At 45.2% G+C, this 23,331-nt stretch overlaps 1 protein-coding gene across 3 annotated transcripts in view; it reads left to right on the forward strand.

The window, feature by feature from the left end:
* LOC126543417 (transmembrane protease serine 11G-like) overlaps positions 1-19,664 on the forward strand; it is a 41,019-nt gene extending 21,355 nt beyond the window's left edge. The window contains exons 1-9 of one of the 3 annotated variants that reach the window (XM_055061927.2): positions 37-641; positions 2,766-2,855; positions 3,306-4,055; positions 4,720-5,250; positions 9,390-9,499; positions 10,946-11,061; positions 11,775-12,025; positions 13,851-14,014; positions 15,061-19,664. In XM_055061927.2, the coding sequence (XP_054917902.2) occupies positions 2,768-2,855; positions 3,306-4,055; positions 4,720-5,250; positions 9,390-9,499; positions 10,946-11,061; positions 11,775-12,025; positions 13,851-14,014; positions 15,061-15,228 (2,178 nt within the window). In that variant the 5' untranslated portion in view covers positions 37-641; positions 2,766-2,767 and the 3' untranslated portion in view covers positions 15,229-19,664. Of the gene's footprint in view, positions 1-36; positions 642-2,765; positions 2,856-3,305; positions 4,056-4,719; positions 5,251-9,389; positions 9,500-10,945; positions 11,062-11,774; positions 12,026-13,850; positions 14,015-15,060 lie in introns of those variants that run through there. The other 2 variants (XM_055061924.2, XM_055061928.2) reach the window with 2 other exon arrangements.
* Positions 19,665-23,331: the final 3,667 nt, after the last annotated feature.

Genomic DNA, 23,331 nt, shown 5'->3' on the forward strand with positions numbered 1-23,331 from the left:
AAGAAAACCCGCGTTCTTAGATTTAGGGGCTCGTTAAAGAACCCTAGGTAGTCAAAATTAACCCGGAGTCCCCCACTACCGCGTTCCTCAAAATCAGGTTGTGGTTTTGGCAAGCAAAACCCCATAATTTAATATCTTGTTAATGAAACAAATAAATCAACGGAAAAAAGATGTGCGCACTAGGCCTATACACCTGCAGTGCAATGGACAGGAATTCAACCAACAGGAATAAGAGCAGAAATTGACTAAGTGTAACAAGAATTTTGCCGTGTAAGCGGGAGCGAAAGAACGGGCCACATTTTCCTCTGCACCGAGCATTCCACAAATGCGTCGCTCAACGGCCATTCGTTGCGTACACTCGTGTATGGCGGCTGGATGCGCTGCATGCTGGATATATTCTACGTGTCTAGACTCCGATATTAACCCTGTACTTTCCTCGGACATCTCCCAATCCGCCCAAGGATGATGCTCGCGCGTGCTGGCTTCTAGGTTGTTTTCTATCCAAGAGGCGCGGGTGCCGCCTTTTTGCGCAAGAGGGACTCAGAGGGAAAGAAGGAAGAGAAATGGCGCCTACTCAGATGTCCCGGCCGCTAATGGATGGGACCTCCGGAGTGGCTGGTTCACTGCTACATACCTCTACGGTCGGTGAATGGTCCTTTGTCTGCTACGTTTCGAAAATGTCCTTGCATTGCAATCGCAGTTTTCTTTTTTTGATCGCAGCGTCCTAGCGTTAGTCAGACGTCAGAGAGTCCACATGCAGTGCAGTTAAAACCCGATTTTTGCTTTTCTGTGATGATTAGGCAGGTGCCTACCGCAGTGTTCAGGCGCATCGTGTAGACCAATTCAAGTTTATGAGAACGCTTAATTCCTAGGCATGAAAACTTCGATAGTAATACAATACACAAGCAAACGAGGCATCGTACGACACCTTACCATGCCACGCACTGACATTTATCACGCTTATCACCCTAATTTTGCCGTTAAGAGAAACTTGTGGCTGATAAAAAAGTGTCGGGACGTTTCTGTTTCTTTCATTTCCAGCAGTAATATACTGAGAAAACCCCCATTGCACTGACGCTAACACATAGATCGCAATTGGCGTTGAAGCTGGAAGTATCAAGATTTGTAAGTACTGCTGCCATGCGGTTGCCCGATGACGAGGGAATTTTCTGTCCTGTAGTACGAATTTCTGTTGCAATGTAAAACACTGCCAACTCACAAATGTTTGTCTTGGCAATAAAATAGCGGCCCCCAACGTGTGAATGTCGTCGCCAACGATTCCGGCGTTATTATTTGTCATTCGCCATCCACCTTTCTTTCGCAACCGCACCGAAGGAAATGCAGCGTTCGGCCATACCAGTGCAAAGTTGTTTCTTCTTTTAAATACCACTTAAACGCAAATATTACAGCGGTTATTGCTGATATATAATAAAGCAATAAAAGGGAGAAGTTCTGATAGATTAAATTAGACTCTTTGTAGTAGTGTCTTAAGTTACCAGTATTGAATACCTTCTCTTGAACGTGTCTGTGCGTTTGAAACCATTGGGAGCTCCATCTTCGTCTCTCTCTCTCTCTCTCTCTCACGTGGCGCTCTGTATCCTCTGTTTCGCTGGTCATAAAATTGCATTGATTAACTTCAAGCGGTAGGGATTGCAAATGTGAAGAAAAATGGGGGCTGCGAGTAGGGGGACTAGACGGTATATGCACGAACCGCGTAACATTCGTATATTATTAATTTTAACATACATGAAATAATAATACGAGTACACAGGTATCCTTCACTGGCGACATCATGGCGTGCCGATGCTGTTTCTGTGTACTTCTCCGATGTCGGCCGGTGGCAAACGCTTGGTCACCATTGGAAATGAGGCGACATTCTAAAAAAGACCGGGCACGCTGTTCCTTCACAGATTTTCTTGCTTTGGTAAATCAATCTATAAATATTCGGGATTACATGCGAGCCATTTGGCTCTCCAGCCGTTCAACGACGAAATTCAGCGTTCAAGCCTTGTTGAGTGGTTCTAATATTTTGCACTTTCCTTCGATGTATGCATTTCTGCGCAGTCCCGCATACATCAGCTGCCCAGTGCCCTTTAGCGATATATTACTGTGATGGTCAGTCAACTGTTCAGAAGTCACGTTTTCTGAATGATAAATTTTCACGTGTATTCCAGTTTATCAGGAAACTTTTCTTTCCCATATACGTGACCCCTCTTTAATACATAATTGTCTTCTAACCCGGTTAACATTTGAACAGTAACGCTAGTAATGGCAAAATTCTGCCTACTATTCCAAACAACCCATCTACTTCAAAAGGCCTAAGCACAGTAGAGTGCTAGCTGCAACGGACTGCATTCACACCTCACAAGCTCAACAATGATCGAGTCGGGGCCTCAATCGACGATGGTGGGTAAACGTTTGCGCTAAAGTTCCGATTTCCTGTTATCAGCGTGCTTCTAGCGAAGCACTCTTAATATGCATCATATGCGAATGCTTGCAGCTCCAGACCATATACCCCGCTAAAACTGCACAGCTTGACATGTGAGTTGACATAAATTACTATCGCAGGATCAGCGCGTGCTGTCCTGCCCTCATTATGTGGGAAAGATTGACTAAAAGCGTGTTGCATGAAAGTTAGAACACATTTCGGATTGCACATTTAGTCTGTTCAGCCATCTACCATGGCACGCCCATAAGTTCTTTCATGTGTTGTCATCTTATCACGTTAACATGCTGCTATTTTTCTTTTTCTTATCCTCTTGCAGTCATGTTGTTCACCCAACACCTATTTATTGCCATTATCGTGGGCTTTGCCCTCTTCACCTGCCAACCGTCTGCTGCTGAAACAGAGGAGAGTAAGTTACATGATCTTCAATGTCTCAATTTCTGAATCTACACTGCGTAATGTAGGAGACCACTTAACGGAGGACGCGTCCTTTTCTCCAACGTGTTATATGTGAGTCAATTGGAAGGTGTAATTGAGTAAGCACGCGCACAATTTGAATCATCTGGTATCCTAGCTTTATATAAGGTCTTGTCTGCGTTTATAATGGCTTAACATGCCATATTCTTACGAGGTCATACGTATGTGTCTGTATATCATGGTCGTGATAAGGCGGCGACCTACAGTGTGTACACACGAGACACGGAGCGTTATATGTGTTATTGGCTTACTAAGCTTGACTCCGGGCCCCTGCAATCTTGTCAGATGCCCTCATAATGGTCCAGGAGAGATGCATTATGTGCCGAATGACCTTCATCGATGATATGTTTACAAAGCTGTCTTGTCTCTCTCGCTACCACAGGCTTACGGAAAACGAAGGAAAGCGAAAGCCGACCAGCTACGAGAGTAGAGCGCTCAGCAGTGCTCTGCAGCGACGACGACCCTCCGCCGGCCACTACTGAGCCGAGGAAGAACAGTGAGTCAAAGTCACGGGTCAAGCGCACGCGCAGATTACCATATAGGTGGGCGCGACAAGCGCCGCCAGCCGTCGGGGTCGGATGGACACAGTACCAGGGTCAAACGGACACCATCCAACAGTCCTGGTACACGGACTCATCGGGCCGGGTCATTACTAGCGGTCAGACTGTAAATGGTCATCTCCCGCCGTCGGCCCCGGCGATCGCATGGGTCAACGGACCGAGTGGTCCCTTGCCTCCGGGTTCGGTGGTTCCCCCAGGTTTGCAGGACGCGTTAACGAAGCTAATAGTTGGCGCCGTGCAGCCGGTGAACCCGGCTGGACCTGGACCCCAAGTAATTCCGGCGTCACCGGTCGGAGGGGGAGGACCAGCGGGCCAACCAGCAGCACCCGCACAGCAGCCGTACGGAGTGGGTAGCGGTGCTCAGCCCGTTCCGGGAGTCGTTGGAATCCCAGACACTGCGGCTACCTTACAGGACGAAGCCGAGCAGGATATTTATAGGCCCGAGAAATCACAGAATCCGAGGCAAGACATGCAGAACGGCAGGGCTGGCGTACAGCCGAAGCTGGTGCTCTCTTTCAAGAAGGCAGTGCCCCCGAAGGAGGAGGAAGATGAGGAAGATGAGAAAGAGGAAAGTAGGTTACTGCGAGAAGAGATTTCTCAGCCTGCTGTTCATTCGCTACGGCTGCTGTGTGGGCGCCTCCGCCTTGTCTCTGTCCCGGCTGTGGGCTTCGCGCGACGCTTTACTCTGCTGCTTCCGCCGCTGCCGCTTGTGCTTTGTAGTCATTGCCATAGAAGGGCGCTTGTGGTCATGCTGACTGGGTCATCGTGCTCATTATTGCTAAAGCTTGGCTGCTTTCGGGGATGCGATCTTCTTTACTCGCAGCACGCGGTGTTCAAAGGAGCATTAGTACAGTAATGTTTAGCATCGCGTTTTTCACCTTAATACGTAGACATAGACCCACGATATCAAACAGTGAATCCCCATTTATAAGCGACAAATAAACATTCTACATTTTTTTGTGAAAAACCCAAAATAGATTCAAATTAAAGAGTCAGAACATGGTTAAGGCGAAGTTATGAGAATCGCAGCAGATGATCACGTGGTATGATTAACTCCTGATGCAGAGATTAACAGGCTACGTAGCGTTTCTTAAATATGTGTGTTAGCCATCATCGCTTAGTCAATCGTGTAGTAAAGTTGGGCTTGTAGTGACGATGGTGCGCATTCTACGTCCAAAAATATGACCTTCTGAAAAGGTACAGGCTCACATCAAAACTCTCTTTCTCTACCACCAGGGTTACCCCGCATGCCCCCTTGGCAAGGCGGAGGCTTCGTTCCGCCTGGCCATGCCAAGAGAGGTGGTGGCAAAGGGAGGAAAGGCGGTGGCCGCGGTGGTGGCCGTGGTCGTGGACCTGGTGGACGCGGTCCTCCCGGCCAACGTGATTATGACTACTACGACACCCAAGAAGGCCGCGGAGGTCGCGGTCCTCCCCGTGGTGAAGACTATCCCAATGGTCCGTACCCGGGACATGGAGGCCACGGTCATCCTCCGCCGCATGGAGGCTACCCAGAAGAACCGCACCGTGAGCCGCGGCCACCACCACATCAACCACAACATAGGCCACCTTCCGAAGAAGGACCGCGACAACAGCACCCTCCGCCGACGCAGGACCAGTACCAGCCTCCGCCACCACGGGAGAGGCCGCCGGCACCTAGACCCACGCCGCCTCTTCCGTACGACCCCAACGAACCTGAAGAACAGCCTGAGGACGGCCCCGCAGCCGGGCAGCCGTCGCAGAGTCCAAACCTGCGAGACTTGCAGCCACGTGAGTACCTTTTCAGGTAAAAGCCGCGAAAGAACACGTCGCAGAAGCGGCAAAGTGCTCTTTCTTTGGCGACAACTTTCTTTGGAGAACCTGCCATGGAACATATTACATGGTTGCCGAACATTTCAATCATCGTGGTTAGAGGCTTAGTCAGGATGGCATGGAAAAAGAAGTACAAGAGTTCAAGCCTACAATTCGCAAATGTTGTTTTCTTACGACTATATCACAATGGCCAACAAATTGGCCTAACACTTGCCCGCAAACAAAATCTTGTCGATGGCACTGCCACACCACAGCAACAAAAGCAAAACTTTTATTTTTGGTATACGCTTTCATCGTGTATCCGAAATTTCGCTGTTACATCTGCGGGACATAATTGTTTACAAAAAGTTATCTGCTTGGGGGAACTTGGTCTTGGCGACATTGTCGCTCTCACTAACATCATCCTTATGCACTCTATAATGCGTTTTGGTATCATTGACTCACTGTAAAACAGTTTAGGGACGGTGTGAGAGCACAGAACAGCGTAGTAGTTCGGCCACAGGGTTCAGTAACGCTCACAGTATGCAAGTGCCCTTCAAAAAGCTTCGGTATTTCCACCACAAAACAGCTGTCAACACACCTAGTAAGGTGAAAGATTGGGCCAGTTGGTTTTGCATCAAGGTCACAACAGCACGAATTAAAACATATAGACAAAGAAATAGACACATGGGGACAAGGACAACACACCATCACAATATTAACACGCATCACTACAAACACAGAAGACCAATAAATATATATTCAAAGGCAACCAGGCAACCAGGCAAAGGCAACCAGGCAATATCGGGATCATCGGGATCGAAGAAAAGGACCAACACGATTGAAATCATCTACGTTGCTCTAATAATTATATAATATTCCAGAATTGTATTCATAAACAGCTCTTACGCTAAAACAATTCCTGTAGGCAGGTGCGCCAGAGAATCGTGTTGTTGGGCATATAATTAGCGAAGGCGTTTGGTCAATAGAAAAGAGCCCTTACAATACAATACAAATTTATTTCCAGAAATACAAGAGTTCTGGTGGGTAGCATAAACTGAAAGCTGTTGGAAAAACAGCTTGACTGGGCCGATGGCCCATTACAAGCATACATGGTGGTTGCATCGAAAATCGTAACATTGTTAGACACTCACAGTAAATTAATTACTTACAGAAATGTACAATAACAAGACCGAAAATAATATAGAGACTAAAAGAAAACATATTTGGTACATCAGAAAAAAAGAAATATTTGTGTAACGGTTGCTAAAAAGCTAACACAATTGGCTCTGAAAAACGATAAACAATCAGTGATCACATGTTTACACAATGCATTCGAAGTTCCTTGGATGAGGAAGTATATGTACCTTGATATTTATTTAAAATGTACGGTAGACTATGTTGTAATGACTGTAGGCTACATTTATTACGAAACCACGTAACATATCACTTATCACTATTTCCTGTATTGGCAGAAATGAATTTGGTGTCAAAAATGCAGTAGACACTAGAAAATTTTTGAAGGCAGTATTTGAGAAATAAATTAAATTTAGAATGCGAAAAGTGAAGAAATATTCTATTTTGATAATTTTATGCTTTAAGAAAGCTGGCCGTGTAAAATTCACCCCGAAAGAGAAATTAGGAAAGAATGTAACGTGTGCGATGGCATCATTGACATCAGACACATGCTGGCGGGCTGTCCTGCGACTCTCGCCGACCTCGAAGAAAAATGGCTTTACTGGCACAAGATGATATCAAGCTCTTCTTATCAAGATCAACTACGGGCTGTCCAGAGGGTCCACGATGATGCCATAAGGCTCGGCCTGGCGGTGCCGACGTGGACGCCGCCCGCCTCGGTCTGAAAAGACCGGGATTCAGGACACTAATAAAGTTTTGTGAATGAATGAATGGATATCTCCAGAAAACCCATGTTGTCAATGTGCCGAATCATCTTCTTTTGCAAAGAAAGAATTTTTATGATTTTCGTCTTTCCTGCAGTCGCTCACACTAAGCTGCATCCATTTAAGTGGGAAGAAAATAAGGCGTAATAAGTGTTAAGTTTTGCTTTGGGTGGAAGAAGGTACTGACATCGAGAAAAAAACCCTGTGATAGCAGACAGTTTTCTGCAGATGTTTTAAATATGTCTATCCCAAGTAAGGTGCGAAGAAAAAGCGACGCCTAATATTTTATGTTCATCAACAATTTGCAGTTCTTTACCAGCACACAATAAAGTTAGATTAACAGTAAGAGCTTTATGTTTTGCGCGAAATTTATTTTTAGGCAGTTAGCGATTGACCATTCAAATAGCTTAGTGAGTAGATAATTGCATTTTTCCATTAATTCTTGTGAATTTGGTCCGGAAATAAGAAGAGTAGTGTCATCGGCATACACGATAAATTTTACAGTTGTATCAATATTAGTAATGTCGTTAATGTAGAGGGTAAAAAGCATAGGACCTAGTACGCCCCCTCGTGGCTCGCCATTTAGGAAAGGAAGAAAACACGATTTCTCATGTTTAATGCATACTGATCGTTTTCGATTAGTAAGGTAAGACTTAAATAATGGTAATGGAGTACCTCTAACGCCCGAAAAAAACTTGTGAATTCGGCGCCGCTATTTTAAGAAATGGTATTAACGGGTGTGTAGCCCTAATGATATGTTTGCTTACTACGAAAGCACTCAGTATTTATTAAGAAGTCAAGGAACCCCGCTCTAAAATATGCAGCATTTTAATGGCTTCCAATGCAGCTTGTTTTGTACAAAATAATGTTTCTTTGTTTTTAGTCTTCATAAGATTCGTCACGGAAGCAGACAGTAGTGCTATTAACTTATATCCTGTGCAAAAATAACCTTGTGTAAGCGGCACCGAGTTGGCATTATTATTTTTTCTTCCTATTACATTGTCCTTAAGTAGAGGTCCACCCCTCAGCGACATTAATGCTGACATCTTGTGCAAATCAGCGCAAGTAAAAAAGGAACAGAACGTGACCCTACGGTCAACACCACACAAATTTAGATGCGTTCCCTTTTAATTCTAATAAGAATTTTATCTCCGTGAATAATACAAGTGTCAGTAGGCCGCAACCTTTGGTAATGATAAAATTATCAATCCATTTCAATACGTCCGAAAAAAAAACACGATAAAATTCTGCGTTCTTCCTGTACACGCAACGTTTTCAATGACCAAGTGAAATGCAGTGTGACCGAATTCAAGCAATTACAGGAAGTATCTTGCAGTGCGCGCTTCATGACGGCGAATACACAAAAATGGCGCAAGGACGAAAGTTTCGCATCCACGTAGCCTAAATTAAATACTGTAGCTCTGTGTTATAAAACGTTTCAACTGCAAACAACAACAACAATAACAACAATAATAATAACAATAATAATAATATAATATAATAATATATTAATATATAATAATATGATAATATAATAATAATATAATGATAATAATATTGGCGCACATGTTAGAATATATGTGAAGCGAAGCTTTCGCTAAGCGGTTCTCTCACGTACACGTGCTACGTGACGTACGTGATACACACGCTAATCATCTAGAAGAGCTACTTGAATTTGGCACGAGGGAAGCATGCGTTTGACGGTGGCCTAATTAAAAATAATAATTGTGGCGTAAAGGTAAGAGCATCGGGCTGCCATGTGAGAGAGCATAGTTCGACCTCACCTTAGGACACATAATTTGCTTATTTTCTATGCGTATCATTAATGCCGCAAGTGACCAGCATTCACAGCCACTGTCAGCAATGTGCACGAGGGTTTCTTAAGGAAGCTTCGCTTTAAAATCTTTTGGTTACTTTAAATGACATACTTTACGCGTGAACAAGCAAGTAGGATGTTTCATATATAGCGGCAGTTCTACGTTAGATGGAATTTTTGTATAGTGATAGAGAAATCCGAAGGGTGACAGACGTCATTCAATATCTGCCCTCCATGTTGGTCGATACAGACACAGTTATCTCAAGACATTCATACGCATTAATAGTTCACCGAAGGGCACATAAGGGCCAAATAAAGTGTCTCAGCTACGTTGTGAATATACTGTTATGCAAACGGAGCTGCGGGTGGTTTATTTTTATTATTTTTTTTTGTCTACCCAGTGTGCGGAGTTCGGAGTCTTGCGTTTGCCGAAGACAAGTCGAGCGACTACCAGACTGTGCCCTTCATCGTGGGCGGCAACGTGACCTCCCACCGGAGCTGGCCATGGATGGTACGTGCAAGGAAGTGGCCGGATCTGGCGACGTAACCTTTTCGCCGAATCTCGCGCCTGCATCGCGGTGCGGCGCGAGCTTGCGTTACATCGCACTGCTCCTTTCCTTTCACGAACGGCCTGCCGCGGAAGAAAGCTTGCACAAGGCGCAGTTTTCTCTTTTATCATATGTACTTTCGTTCGCTCCCAGCGTTTTCCTGGGAGCGAGCGCTGTTCCTTGCAAGCAGTTCGCACAAACAAGACCTTTGCGCTCAAGGAGAGCTGTGAGCGAGTATACATGATATTGCGACACCAGCGGCTCTGGTACTTCGTTTCTTGAGGCAGGCCGAAGCGGCTCAATTCTGACGACGAACATATATTCGGATACAAGAACGACACATTATGCTTGTAGAATAACCTTTCTACTACACAATTGTCATCATTACGATTGTAATCGTCATCAGCCTTTTATGCTCACTGTAGGACGAAGACCGCTTCCAGCTATCTATGTTTAACCCTGTCTTGCACCAGCTATCTCCTTTTTAAGCATACAAATATTTCAGTTTCCATAATACTAGTTAATCCTTTGCCGGCCTCGACTATGTTTTTCGTGCCTTGTAATCTATGCTGTAAATCTATGAGACCAGCTGTTATCTGTTCGGCACATTATACAACCTGCCCAGCTCCATGCTTTCTCTGAATCTTAATCAGAAAACAGCTGCACCTCTTTGCTTTCTTATCCACACCGTCGTCTTCGCATCTCCTGGCGCCTCAATTATCTTTCTGATTTTTTTCGTTCCATCACACGTTGTGTGCTACATATATTTTCTTTCCACTCTCTTTGTTAACCACCAGTTTCCTTTTTTTTTTCATAGGCTAGTAGAATTGCACACTTTTCTGTAACGATAACGGTAGAGAGCGAGAAAAAAACAGGGTAGGAAAGGCAAGGAGTCTAACCGGAAGAAATTCCGATTTGCTACCATGGACGGGGGGAAGGATAAGGAGAAATGAAACACTGAAGCAATAGCGGAGAGATAAAGCAAATGGCTGAAAAAAAAATAGAGGAGGTCGGAAACGTCCGGTAATACTATAGCCTCTCTAATAGGCCACTCGAACGCTAAAACTGCACGATCTAAGGACAATCGGGCACATTCAAAAGAAGATACGTCACACAGATAAACTGGCGTCCGAGCGATGGACAAAATATTCGAAGCCTTGTTCACCCTGTGATCAAAGCTTCCGTGAAGCCTAAACGTCTAACTGTTCTGCTGTCTTTTTAATACGAGTTCTTACTTTATATGTACAGGATTCTACTTGGTTAAAAGAAGGACGTTCTAACAGCTTCAACCTTACAAGAGAGCCTCGATATTACATAAGAGCATTTACAGCGTTGCCTTGACACGTACAGCAAGCGCGTAAGAGCTCACAGTGACAACGAGTGTTTTTAAACATTTTTCTCTCCTGCAGGCAAAACTTGAAGTGCTCAATCCCGATGAGATAACATACAAATTCTTATGTGGGGGCAGCCTCATCAGTGCCCGCTACATGATCACTGCTGCACATTGCTTCAGCCCCATACCAGAGTAAGTTTCTCGTTCTTTTTTCCTTTTCTAGATTGGAAATACCAATGTTAAATTGACAACATATTAGCAGAGCCCCTTAATATATTTTTATATTAGTTACGCTTGCAACAATATACATCACATAAAACCGAATTCTTCGCGAGAAGCCAAGAAAGAATATGAAACGTTTCAACATCTAGAACTACCTTTCTTGCTTAACGCGGGAACTCTCGAGATCTCTCATTGACATACGTCCATCATAGTTCTAAGTAGACTATAAAAAGTAGCAGTTACTTAAGATCTATTGGTAGGTTACAGTTTCGGCGTTATATAGAGGCTGGTTTAATCAGCCTTCCGTAAGTATGCAAGAGGTAAACAGTAAAGACGTCTGATGAGGATGCCTTGACATTTCTGCGTCACATGATGGCCTCATATTTCGGCAGTGTGTGTGCGGAGTAACGTTATATTTCATTTAATAACAATTTAGTTACATTGCATTCAGAAAATGAACGAGAGGACTCGAGTTCTCAACTCACACAATAGAAATAGCTGCAGGTTACTGGTGAAAAATATTTAAAAGAAGATGCCACGCTTTCACAAGCAATCCGACATGAAAGCTCCTGTCGGCAACGTTATTGTGACAGGACTAGCGGGTCACTCACGCCTTCACATAGCAAGATTTATTGAAACAACTCTCTTTTTTGACAAACGAAACGCAATCCCACCATATGCAGGCGAGCACAGAACTACCGCGTGGTATTCTTCTCGCCCCGGCCGGGCTTCACGCTGGAGCGTATCGTGGAGAAGATCATCATCCACGACAAGTACAACAGCTACTCGCACTACTATGACATCGCGGCGGTACGTTTCAACCGTGACCTGCTGCGACCTTTCATGCCGATCTGCCTGCCCACGCCGACTTTCACTGGCCGAGCCCTCACAGATCAGGAGGCGTACGTCATCGGATGGGGGTCCACAAAATTCGGTGTGTATACATGTAGCTATTGAACTACGGGACATTCTCGGGTCGCGGTGGTGTCATGGCTCTGAACTGCGCCCCAATAAAGCACTTTGACATTCCTGCGGCATACAGGCTTCTGTGATATTCTGTAAATAGCTGCTGTGGTAGTGAACGTCATGTTCATGTATGTATTAAAGAGTGTGAGTGTGTGATTTTTGTTCAGCTTGCTCTTTATCACTGAAAAGTCCATTGTCTCTTTGGGTGTACGCATTTATAAGTCACGCACATCTAAGGAAAAGGAAGTTGTTGCAGTACAACTTCTTTTCTCGCCAAATTTAAGCGACTTGCTGCCCTGACTTTCCCGAAGCTATACGAGGCACCCATCTCCCGTTTGCCATACATCTTCATCAATTCTCCCGATTCATCTTTCAGGACACATTGGCGACGTTATCGACAACCTCAAGTTGTTTTTGTTCAGACGAGTTTATCAAAACTTCATGTTCGGCTACCGTGCCTGATTTCTCCAAAAACTAATCCGTTAAAGGTAAAGCTTATTTATCATGACATTTCTCCAAAACACGCAAAACTTCTTCCAGCGCGCATACTTGAAGGTCTCCTTCAAAAACATCTTAGTAAATTTTCGTCTCACTTGGTTATTTCTGCGGATGCAACACAAAATGTACGCTCTCTGTCTCGCTGATTATACCGCAATATTTCTTGCAGAATTTCTGGCAATTGTTCTAGCCATGAGGAAATCGGATCCACAGAATTATGAAGTAATAGTTGACGCAGATGCGCTTTCGGTTTGCACGCATTTAACTTCTAATAATCGGTCACATCTTCTGAATATATGTTCAACGCGTGCCCCAGTAATTTGTCACAAGTCCGCTTTGTCTGGGTCGCAGGTAATAGTGGAATCTTTTAAAATGAATCAGCTGACTGGCTCGTATCCGCGCCACTAAATGGCCTAGTCTTAAATATTCTTCCTCATTTCGCTTTTAAAACAGGAGCTAGAAATAAACGTCTTCTTTTTTTTAAGTTGTAATGATTCATCCCTACTTTCCATAGATGATTTTCTACATCTCAATTTCCGGTAGAACGTGAGCAAATGCCTTTCACGACAATGCGAGGTGACCTTAACGAACTTCCGTTTTAGAGTTCCTCCCCTAAATTATTACCTTCATAGATCTGGTTTATCCATAACTAACTCCCGTTCTTTTTGTAATGACCCAGAAGCTATTGACAATTTCTTTCTTTCTTGTCGCCGCACCTCCTCCCTACGCAGAATGTTCCTCTTACTTCCAACTAGTAAACTGGGTGTGGCGTTTACACCAAACATCTTGACCTTTGGCGCCAATCAATTAGGCACAATCCATGGGTCAATTACTGCTATACACAAGTTCATTAAAGCGTCAGGAAGGCTTCGCTGCTAGGGTGCCAACTGTGGAACGCTTTACTTTATTTTCATTCTATCCTAAATTTATGTATACGACCCTCAAGAAATTTATATTAACATTTAGTTGCCTAATGCTTGTTTTTGAATCTATGCCTTTACCCCCTGTCGATATTTTATTTGATGCATTCTTCAGCCAATCTAATGTGGCCAATCCCCCCCCCCCCCCCCCCGCCCTTTGGGTACGTGCGATGTTTCGAGGCAACAACAACAACCACTCCACACACAAAACGTTTACTTTTTAAACTCCAACGTTCAAATTGTTTACTCCCTTGTTTTTATGCACCTAATTTAACCCCCCGATTCATGGCCAATCCCCCACTGTGGGTATGTGCCACGGCCACTCAGGACAACAACTTCAACAACCACTGCTTTGTTCTACGCGCGCCACCGCAGGTGGGCCCAGCAGCAAGGAGCTTCGCGAAGTTTCGCTGCCCATCTGGTCGAACTCGGAGTGCAAGAAGGTCTACGACCCGCTCAACTCACAGCACATCGACCGGGGCATCACGAAAGAACAGCTCTGCGCGGGTCGCAAGGAGGGCGGCGTCGACGCGTGCCAGGCGAGTGCTCGTCAGCGTTCGCCAACTTCAGTACTTCGCCAAAGCGCTTGAGGCAAACCGCAATCCAGGTTTCGTGGTAACGTTGGGTTACATAGCTTTCCGAAACGTCCCATTCGGGGAATAAAGATGGATATATCCGGCAGCCTCGCCAAACGCACTGCGCGTGAGCTCCGCCTCAAGGGACAGCCATGCGCGTGACCCATTTCAACTGTCACATCTGCGTGAACATGGAGATGCCTTCGAAAATTACCTGAGGGAACTGTGACGCTAGTATCTTTGCGGAAGCAGCAAGTATGGCGTTCAGCCGGCGTAGGAGTCATGGGAAGTACATGTATTTGCCGAAAATTCTTCTTTTTCTGGCTTCAAGCGTGTAGGTCTTGACACTGCAAATTTATTATTTAGAAAAAAGAAATGTTGCGCCATAAATACAGCCATTCATAATTGTTACGCTTGTAGACAGAGTCGAATGGTCTTGCTGTGCTTAGATGAGTGCTCAGAAATCGAGAAACGTAATGTCACAAGAAGCATTTGAAACCATGATCGCAAAAAAAAAAAAGCGTTTGCAGCCATGATCGAGCACGGAGGTAAGACATATCCATGCGCTGACTATCGCTCTCATGGTACCGGAATGATTGCAGTGGCGGATTTCAATAGTAATTTACAGAAGGCCACGAAGGCGCGCTTGAAATACCTCAAGTCGACAGGTCTTGGGAACCGTGTGTAGACTCGGTGCGAACCTTCCGCTGTGCGAGAAACTGGGCTCTCTCTCTCCTCTCTCTCCCTCTTCACCCCTATAACCCCTTGCCCCAGTGTAGGGTAGCAAACCGTACATGCGTCTTGTTAACCTCCCTGCCTTTCTTGTCTTCTATTTGTCTCTCTCTTTTTCTCTCTGTAGGAAACTTTTTGGCCGCGAGAAGTGACCAACGTAAAGAGAGACGTAATAGCGTCGAGTCGCAAATACGCGTGAAATACGCTTCATGTGGTTGTCGATCTTTCGGCACTTTGAAATAGGCCGATGACAAGTGCAATTCTCTTTGCACCTGCAGGGTGACTCCGGTGGGCCTCTCATGGTGCTAGACAGCAACAAGAGGTGGACGCTGGTGGGCATCGTCTCGTTCGGCCACTCGTGCGCAAGCCCAAACTTTCCGGGAGTGTACACGCGGACGGACTCTTACCTCGACTGGATACGGCAGAACGTCAACTTCACGGCGTGACCCCACTGTCGCGCCCTTTTAGGATCTTTGAAATTCGCTTCTTTTTTTTTAAAGAAGGATGCGCCCCAGTGGGTGCTCTCTTTTTTTTTATTGCAAAGAAGTCTGCGCTGGTCGCACAAACAAATGTTTAAGAATTTTAACAGGACCTACATTAGCATGAGCTTTTCTTTTGCGGCAAAACTGTGTTGCAGTTGCGCTCACTTTGTAATACTAACAACATTCTGGAATAAGGAAATCCTCATTGCCGCTGACTTTTCTTCTGATAGAACGTCGATGGAGCGTTTTTATTTTATTTTTCGGTACTTTCTCAAGCGCAGCTTTCCTAGAAAGAGATTTGCGAGTGCAAGATCTCCTAGCCAGCGGCTTCCTGGACTTATGCGTAGACATGAATAGCCGCAGCGATTCTACTTTAAAGTATGGTTCACTCGGTGAATCCTCATCGACAATGTGGGATTATCGCTGTAACTCCTATCCACAGTACTTAGTTGGAAAAGGATTTTTTTTAAGAATTGCTTGTATATGTGCACGTAGGTTTCCTAAAGATGGGAAGCTTCATGTTGTGCTTAGAGTTAAAACTTCTCATTTGAAGATTCACAAACTCGTGGGGAAAAAGTTGTGTTATTGTCCTGAAACGAGGCGTGTTGTCTACACGCCAGGAAGCGGTAAAATGGCAATAATTACAGCTCACCGGAGACTCACCAGATGCTGTAAGAAGCAAAAGTGTAATAAATCAAAATCAGGATAGCCAAGATTACGGAAGAAGCCGACGTATACGCCGATACATTGGGCAGGCAGTATTGGAATAATGTATGCACAAGATTACAAGGCACTTAGACCAGCAAAAAGACGGGCTATACTCCGATCGCTGCTGGCTAAGACGGAAGCGAAGACGATCACACGCCTGCACTGAAGACGACTCATCCACAGCTTCCAAGGCATGTAGGAGGATATCCTCAAGGCAGTCACAAGCATGTTCCTGGGAGACGGCAATCTAGGACATGTCCACCCGGGATTCCGAGAACACAAAGGCAACGTCATCCAGAACTGGGCCGGGCTTTTACAAGAGCAGAAGTGGTAGAGCCCCTAAGCAACATGACCAGAAACACTACACCAGGCAAAGACAAAATCAACTATAAGGCACTACGCAACCTAGAAGCCACAGCGATAAGCTCCTTCCTAGAATTTATCAATGATTGTTGGGAAGCGGACAAGATGCCGGCTGAGTGGAAACACGCCGACGTCACCATGATTCTTAAGCCTGGAAATCCGTTAGCCATATAGAAATTGAGGTCGATTTGGCAGTCTTCGTGCGCGGGAAGATTATATGAACATATGATGCTCAACAGGCTTTCGCTGTGCCTGGAAAACAACGGGCACTTCCCATACACGATGTTTCGCTTTAGACAGCGCATATCAACACAAGATATCGTCCGTCACATCGAGGAGGAGGTAATAGATAAGTTAAGCACAAGCAACAACAGAGCCATCGTAACGGTAAACGTAAAGGGGGCTTTCGACAATGTCTCACATAAAGCGAGATTTGTGCATGCCAGCAGCTTCAACTACGGGGAGAGCGTTTGCTGTTATGTAGAGGACTTACTATCCGAGTGTATGGCAACGGTGGGTATAGGAAATCTGAGATGCGACAAAAATCAAGGTCCCGGCCAAACGCATTTCCCTTCTGCTCTCCAACCTGGTGTTGAGCACCCTACCGAACGTTCTTGGTGAAGTGGAGTAAATTGAACACGCCCTGCATGCGGATGACTTACCCATATGGAGGCTTAGGAGATCGACTAGAAGACAGCAAGAAGCAAGAAAAAGACAGAAGTCAATAGAGAGGAGTGAGAGGTACCTGGGTGCTTGTGGACTATCATGTGCCCCTGAGAAATCGGAGCTCCTTATTCTGAAAATGAGAACAAGAGGGCGCCCCCCACAACAAACTCCAGATCTTGATGTAACGCTGAATGAAATCTACATCCGAAAGGTTATACACTTCGTATCCTTGGAATGGTCTTCCAGGAGTATGGAGCGAGGCATGCCACAGTACTGCGACTTCAAGAAACGATCACAATTAGAAGACAAATAGGATTAAATGGAGATGACACCCCAAAACTCATACAATCATTGGTCATCCGCAGAATCATCTACGGTACAACGTACGCAGACATGAAGAATAGTGAAAAAGACAAATTAAATATATTGACAAGAAGGACATACAACTTGGCAATAGGACTACCACCCACCATGTCAACAGGAAAACTGCTGAAACTAGGAGTACAGAGAGCCCGGGAATAATTGACGGAGGCTCACAAGACGAACGAAATCGAAAGAGTAAAACTTACCACTGCCGCCAGCATCTCGAAGAAGAATACAACCATTCACAGCGTGTACTCCCGACCCTGTCAGCAAGGATACACGTAGCACCCATACCAATAAAAATGCACTCAGAATACAACAAAGAGAGAAGAGAGCCGCGGCGTTACAAAAAAAAAATACTAAATGAAGAAAGCAACAAGGCAGAAATAAGGCACACAGATGATGCAAGATACAAGGCAGGGAGATATTAAACCTGCGTAACACGCAGAACGAAGAGACAGCAGCTGCATCATTAGTTGCTAGAAACATTGATGCAGCCGAACAGGTCGCCACAGCAATGGCCACAAGGACCTGCCATGGTACATGTCGGTCATCGTCGTCACAAACTCGCAGGCAGGCTGTCGCCATTTTCGGGCAGGAAGAATCAGCAAGACCGCACTCAACATCCTCAACAACAAATATTCCTCAAACGTACATTGACTGAACCTCGAGACACGAATCCTTGGAGGGAAACCAAGCGGCCTACGCCGCCACCCAAGAACATGTACGCCGGACAACCCCACCAGGACATCGTCTGCCGCCACACGAAGGCGAAATGACGCAAAGCAAATACTAAAACATTCTAGAACATTGCAAGAAGAACAGCCGAGAATATCTGCCACCACACTGCAAGTTTAACAAAGAAGAAGCCGTCATACTACGCCGACTTCAGATGGGCAATTACTTCCACGGCACGATACTGTATACACGCGACGTACCGCTCAACATGTGTACCAGAGACTGCCGATTCTGCAATACGCCAAACACCCTTAACCCCACAGACTGGGAATGCAAAAAGAACCCGCGGAGAACGTCCATCCGAGCACGCACAAAAGACCAGGGGAGGCCGAGCTGACAAGTCCTAGACCTGAGGACCAGCTACGGCTGGTGAACAGGTTTAGGTTGTCAGCACAGGGCCACGGCTACCTGAAATAGGGTAGCCGCCCACCTTTGGGCATTAACAGCTTGGTCTCCGTAATTAAGTTTATTTACTCAACTATTTGTTTTTAATAGATTAAGCGAGTACTGAATTCTGAATTCCTTATTGTATTGTATATAGCCACAGCTGAGCTTCTTGAAAAGGATTTTATTCAGATGTAGTTCTACTTTTGTGATAATGACCACTTACAGCTTACTGTACATACTGCTCAAGTCATACAGGGATACTAACTAGTAGAAGAATGCAAACGACTTCAATTTTCTGGGTTTTGTTTTCCAAATATTTCTTTTATTAAGATTTAGGGAAGCAGCATGAGGCTCTTCACCTCTTACCATCTTCATTTCGCGATTGGGCTCTCTGGCTGCTATCTCTAATCTACTGTATCATAACAGTAACGCACATACGTTGGTGCTTAATGTTTGACTGCCTTTTGTTTTACCATTTTCGTCGATAGTGTTGTGGTCTGTTCGAGTGCTTTTGTGCTGTGATCCACCGCTATTATGTGTGTTCGTGTAAATGGTATATTAGAGTGTTTTCGTATCTTATTTAATATTACCATTTGTTACGCTTTACGTGTTTTGTGCTGCATACTCCAGCTGATGTATAAGTGAACGAAAATGTGAACACATATGTATTGCGCGACAGTTAATTGTTCGGCTTTCGCTCATGAACACCCTCACAACTACTAGTTGGCCGAAACCATGAAGCGTCAGGTGTGTCGAAGAACAGGTGGTAGCATTGAGTATCTTAAAACAGCAGGGGCCGAATCCACGAAGCTTTTCTTTAATAAGAGCTCCTAAGCGCCCTTCACTAATTATAGGTCCAGCATCACGATTAGCTGGGATTTTCTTTTACGAAAAAATCTAACCTAATAGCTTTTTGTGAAAATGGACCCAGCTTCTTCTCAAATCATTTGTTGGTTTCTGTCCTCAAAATTTGATGTCCAGCCATTACGTTTGCCGACGACGAATGACGCCACGATGTTTACGTGATGACAGCGTTACCGAAACACTCTCTATGCAATTCATGAAAAAGATGTCGTGCAACTGACTGAGAATCCTTCGTGCGCGCTTCGTCACGATGGTTACGCTGATATTCACTGTATTTTACGCCTATGAGGAATAAACGTTTCACCAAGTGCCATTTTCTCGAGCCTGTTCTTTACGCTTTAAACGCAGTGTGCTTCTCTTCCTTCTTTTAAATCGTGAGGTGGAGAAAGCAAGGACAGGAAATACAGGGAGGTGAACCAAAAGAACACCAGGTTTGCTACCCCACACTGGGGGTGGGGGAAAGGGGAATATAAAGATGAAAAAAGGGAGAGAGTAAGCACTGAGTGCGTGTGGGAAGGACACTATACACAGGGATACAATAAACGGTCTCTTAAGCCGGTGCACTTCTAGTATTGTACTAGTTCACGAATTGCTTTTCGTGCCCGTGACGGGTGCGGCCACGGTCCGAGTATCTTTGACTCGGTGAACGGTCTTGCGTCCAGTTGGTGTAAAGTTTCCAGCAGAGAGAGGCGTTGTACATCGTAACGAGGGCAGGTACACAATCGGTGATCGATGGTTTCCTCGCACCCACAGGAGTCGCACATTGGGCTCTCGGCCACTCCCAAACGATAGCATTATGCGTTCGTGAACGCCACTCCCAGCCATAAGCAGCACAGCAAGGTTGTTTTGCTGCGGGAAAGGCTACATGACTGCTGTAGCCGTAGCGTAGGGCCCATTTTATGTAATCGGCAATTGAAGGCACTTGAACTCGAGAGATCTTGTGACTTTTTGCGCGCAAGTAGGCGAAGTTCCCTGGCAGCGTCCGACCGCGCCAAAAGTGTTGCACGCGTCTGGGTACTTTCGTAGGCAGACCGGGCAACCTTGTCAGCTAGGTTGTTTCCGACGATTACACAGTGAACCGGAATCCATTGGAATATAACGTTGCGCCCTCTTTCCAGAGCATGGTGGTGTACTTCCCTGATGTCAGATATCATCTGCTCATAAGTTCTGTGATGTAATGCAGACTTGATACTGTTAAGAGCTGACTTAGAATCACGAAATACGAACCATTTCTCTGTTGGCTCTTCTGTGACGTACGTCATAGCGGCATGGAGAGCTGCAAGTTCGGCCGACGTAGATGTACTCTTGTGTGACATCATCATCATCAGCAGCATAATCATCATCATCATCAGCCTGATTACACCCACTGAAGGGCAAAGGCCTCTCCCATACTTCTCCAACTACACCGGTCATGTACTAATTGTGGCCATGTCGTCCCTGCAAACATCTTAATCTCATCCGCCCACCTAACTTTCTGCCGCCCTTTGCTACGCTTCCCTTCCCTTGGAATCCAGTCCGTCACCCTCAATGACCATCGGTCATCTTCCCTCCTCATTACATGTCCTGCCCATGCCCATTTCTTTTTCTTGATTTCAACTAAGATGTCATTAACTCGCGCTTGTTCCCTCACCCAATCCGCTCTGTTCTTATCCCTTAACGTTACACCTATCATTCTTCTTTCCATAGCTCGTTGCGCGGTCCTCAATTAAAGTAGAACCCTTTTCGTAAGCCTCCAGGTTTCTGCCCCGTACGTGAATACTGGTAAGACACAGCTGTTATACACTTTTCTCTTGAGGGATAATGGCAACCTGCTGTTCATGATCTGAGAATGCCTGCCAATCGCATACCAGCCCAATCTTATTCTTCTGATTATTTCAATCTCATGATCCAGATCCGCGGTCACTACCTGTCCTAAGTAGATGTATTCCCTTACCACTTCCAGTGCCTCGCTACCTATCGTAAACTGCTGTTCCCTTTCGAGGCTCTGAGACATTACTTTAGTTTTCTGCAGATTAATCTTTAGACCCACTCTTCTGCTTTGCCTCTCCAGGTCAGTGAGCATGCATTGCAGTTGGTCCCCTGAGTTACTAAGCAAGGCAATATCATCAGCGAATCGCAAGTTACTAAGGTATTCTCCATTAACTCGTATCCCCAATTCTTCCCAATCCAGGTCTCTGAATACCTCCTGCAAGCACGCTGTGAATAGCATTGGAGAGATCGTATCTCCCTGCCTGAGGCCTTTCTTTATTTGGATTTTGTTGCTTTCTTTATGGAGGGCTACGGTGGCTGTGGAGCCGCTATAGATTTCTTTCAGTATATTTACATACGGCTCGTCTACACCCTGATTCCGTAATGCCTCCATGACTGCTGAGACTTCGATTGACTCAAACGCTTTCTCGTAATCAATGAAAGCTATATATAAGGTTCTATGTAAGGTTCTATAAGATTCTATTTGCAATTACCTTAGTAAGTACTTTGTAGGCAACGGACAGTAAGCTCATCTGTCTATAATTTTTCAAGTCTTTGGCGTCCCCTTTCTTATGGATTAGGATTATGCTAGCGTTCTTCCAAGGTTCCGGTACGCTCGAAATCATGATGCATTGCGTATACAGGGTGACCAGTTTTTCTAGAACAATCTGCCCACCATGCTTCAATAAATCTCCCTAGCTGCCTTCCTCCTTTGCATAGCTCCCAGGGCTTTCTTTACTTCTTCCGGCGTTACTTGTGGGATTTCAACTTCCTCTAGACTATTCTCTCTTCCATTATTGTCGTGAGTGCCACTGGTACTGTATAAATTCCTATAGAACTCCTCAGCCACTTGGAACAATCTCATCCATATTTGTAATGATATTGCTGGCTTTATCTCTTAACGCATACATCTGATTCTTGCCTATTTTTAGTTTCTTCTTCACTGCTTTTAGGCTTCCTCCGTTCCTGAGAGCATGTTCAATTCTATCCATATTATACTTTCTTGTGTCACCTGTGTTACGCTTGTTCATTAACTTGGAAATTCTGCCAGTTCTATTCTAGCTGTATGGTTAGACACTTTCATACATTGGCGTTTCTTGATCAGATCTTTCGTCTCCTGCGATAGCTTACTGGCATCCTGTCTAACGGAGTTACCACCGACTTCTTTTGCACATTCCTTAATGATGCCCATAAGATTGTCGTTCATATCTTCAGCGCTAAGGTCCTCTTCCTAAGTTAAAGCCGAATACCTGTTCTGTAGCTTAATCCAGAATTCCTCTATTTTCCCTCTTACCGATAACTCATTGATCGGCTTCTTATGTACCAGTTTCTTCCCTTCCCTCCTCAAGTCATGGCTAATTCGAGTTCTTGTCATCCTATGGTCACTGTGTGTGTGACAATTTGAATCTAACTGTAACCTGCTTAGCTGGAGCGACGAATGCGGCTGTTGAGATGGTAGGTGAGGTCGAACCATCGGTATATATATGTATGTGGTCATGATACGTCTGGTGCAGTAATATGCGCGTAAGTTGCTTCAGAGCCTGCGATGGATGATTGGCCATCTTTGTAATTCCAGGAATAGCAAAATTCACTTGAGGCTGTCGCAGGCACCACAGGCGAGTTGAAGGCTTCGCCGCCGGTGTAAAAGATGATGGTATGCACTCTTGATGAGCGCTAATCACTTTTGAAAAGGTCGCTTGCGGTCTCTCGGCTGGTATGAAGGCCAAATGATGGTCGGGGTCCTTGTCAGATGGCGAATGTGCGCTCTGAGAGTCGACAGCTACATGTGTCTGGAACATATGGTCTCCCGCGATGGCAATTGTTGCCGCTGTTGAGGTGCACTGAAGCAGCCCTAAACACGTGCGTAGGGCTTGACCTTGTATGCTCTCCAAATCGCGAATATTCGTCTTGAATGTACTTGACAAAACTGGTAGACTGTAACGTAGGAGTCCGAGAAACAGCACCCTGCACAGCTGCATTATACGATGGACTGGTGCAACCCAGTTTTTC

The sequence above is a fragment of the Dermacentor andersoni genome, chromosome 3, assembly GCF_023375885.2.
Source record: "Dermacentor andersoni chromosome 3, qqDerAnde1_hic_scaffold, whole genome shotgun sequence".
Classification (NCBI taxonomy): domain Eukaryota; kingdom Metazoa; phylum Arthropoda; class Arachnida; order Ixodida; family Ixodidae; genus Dermacentor; species Dermacentor andersoni.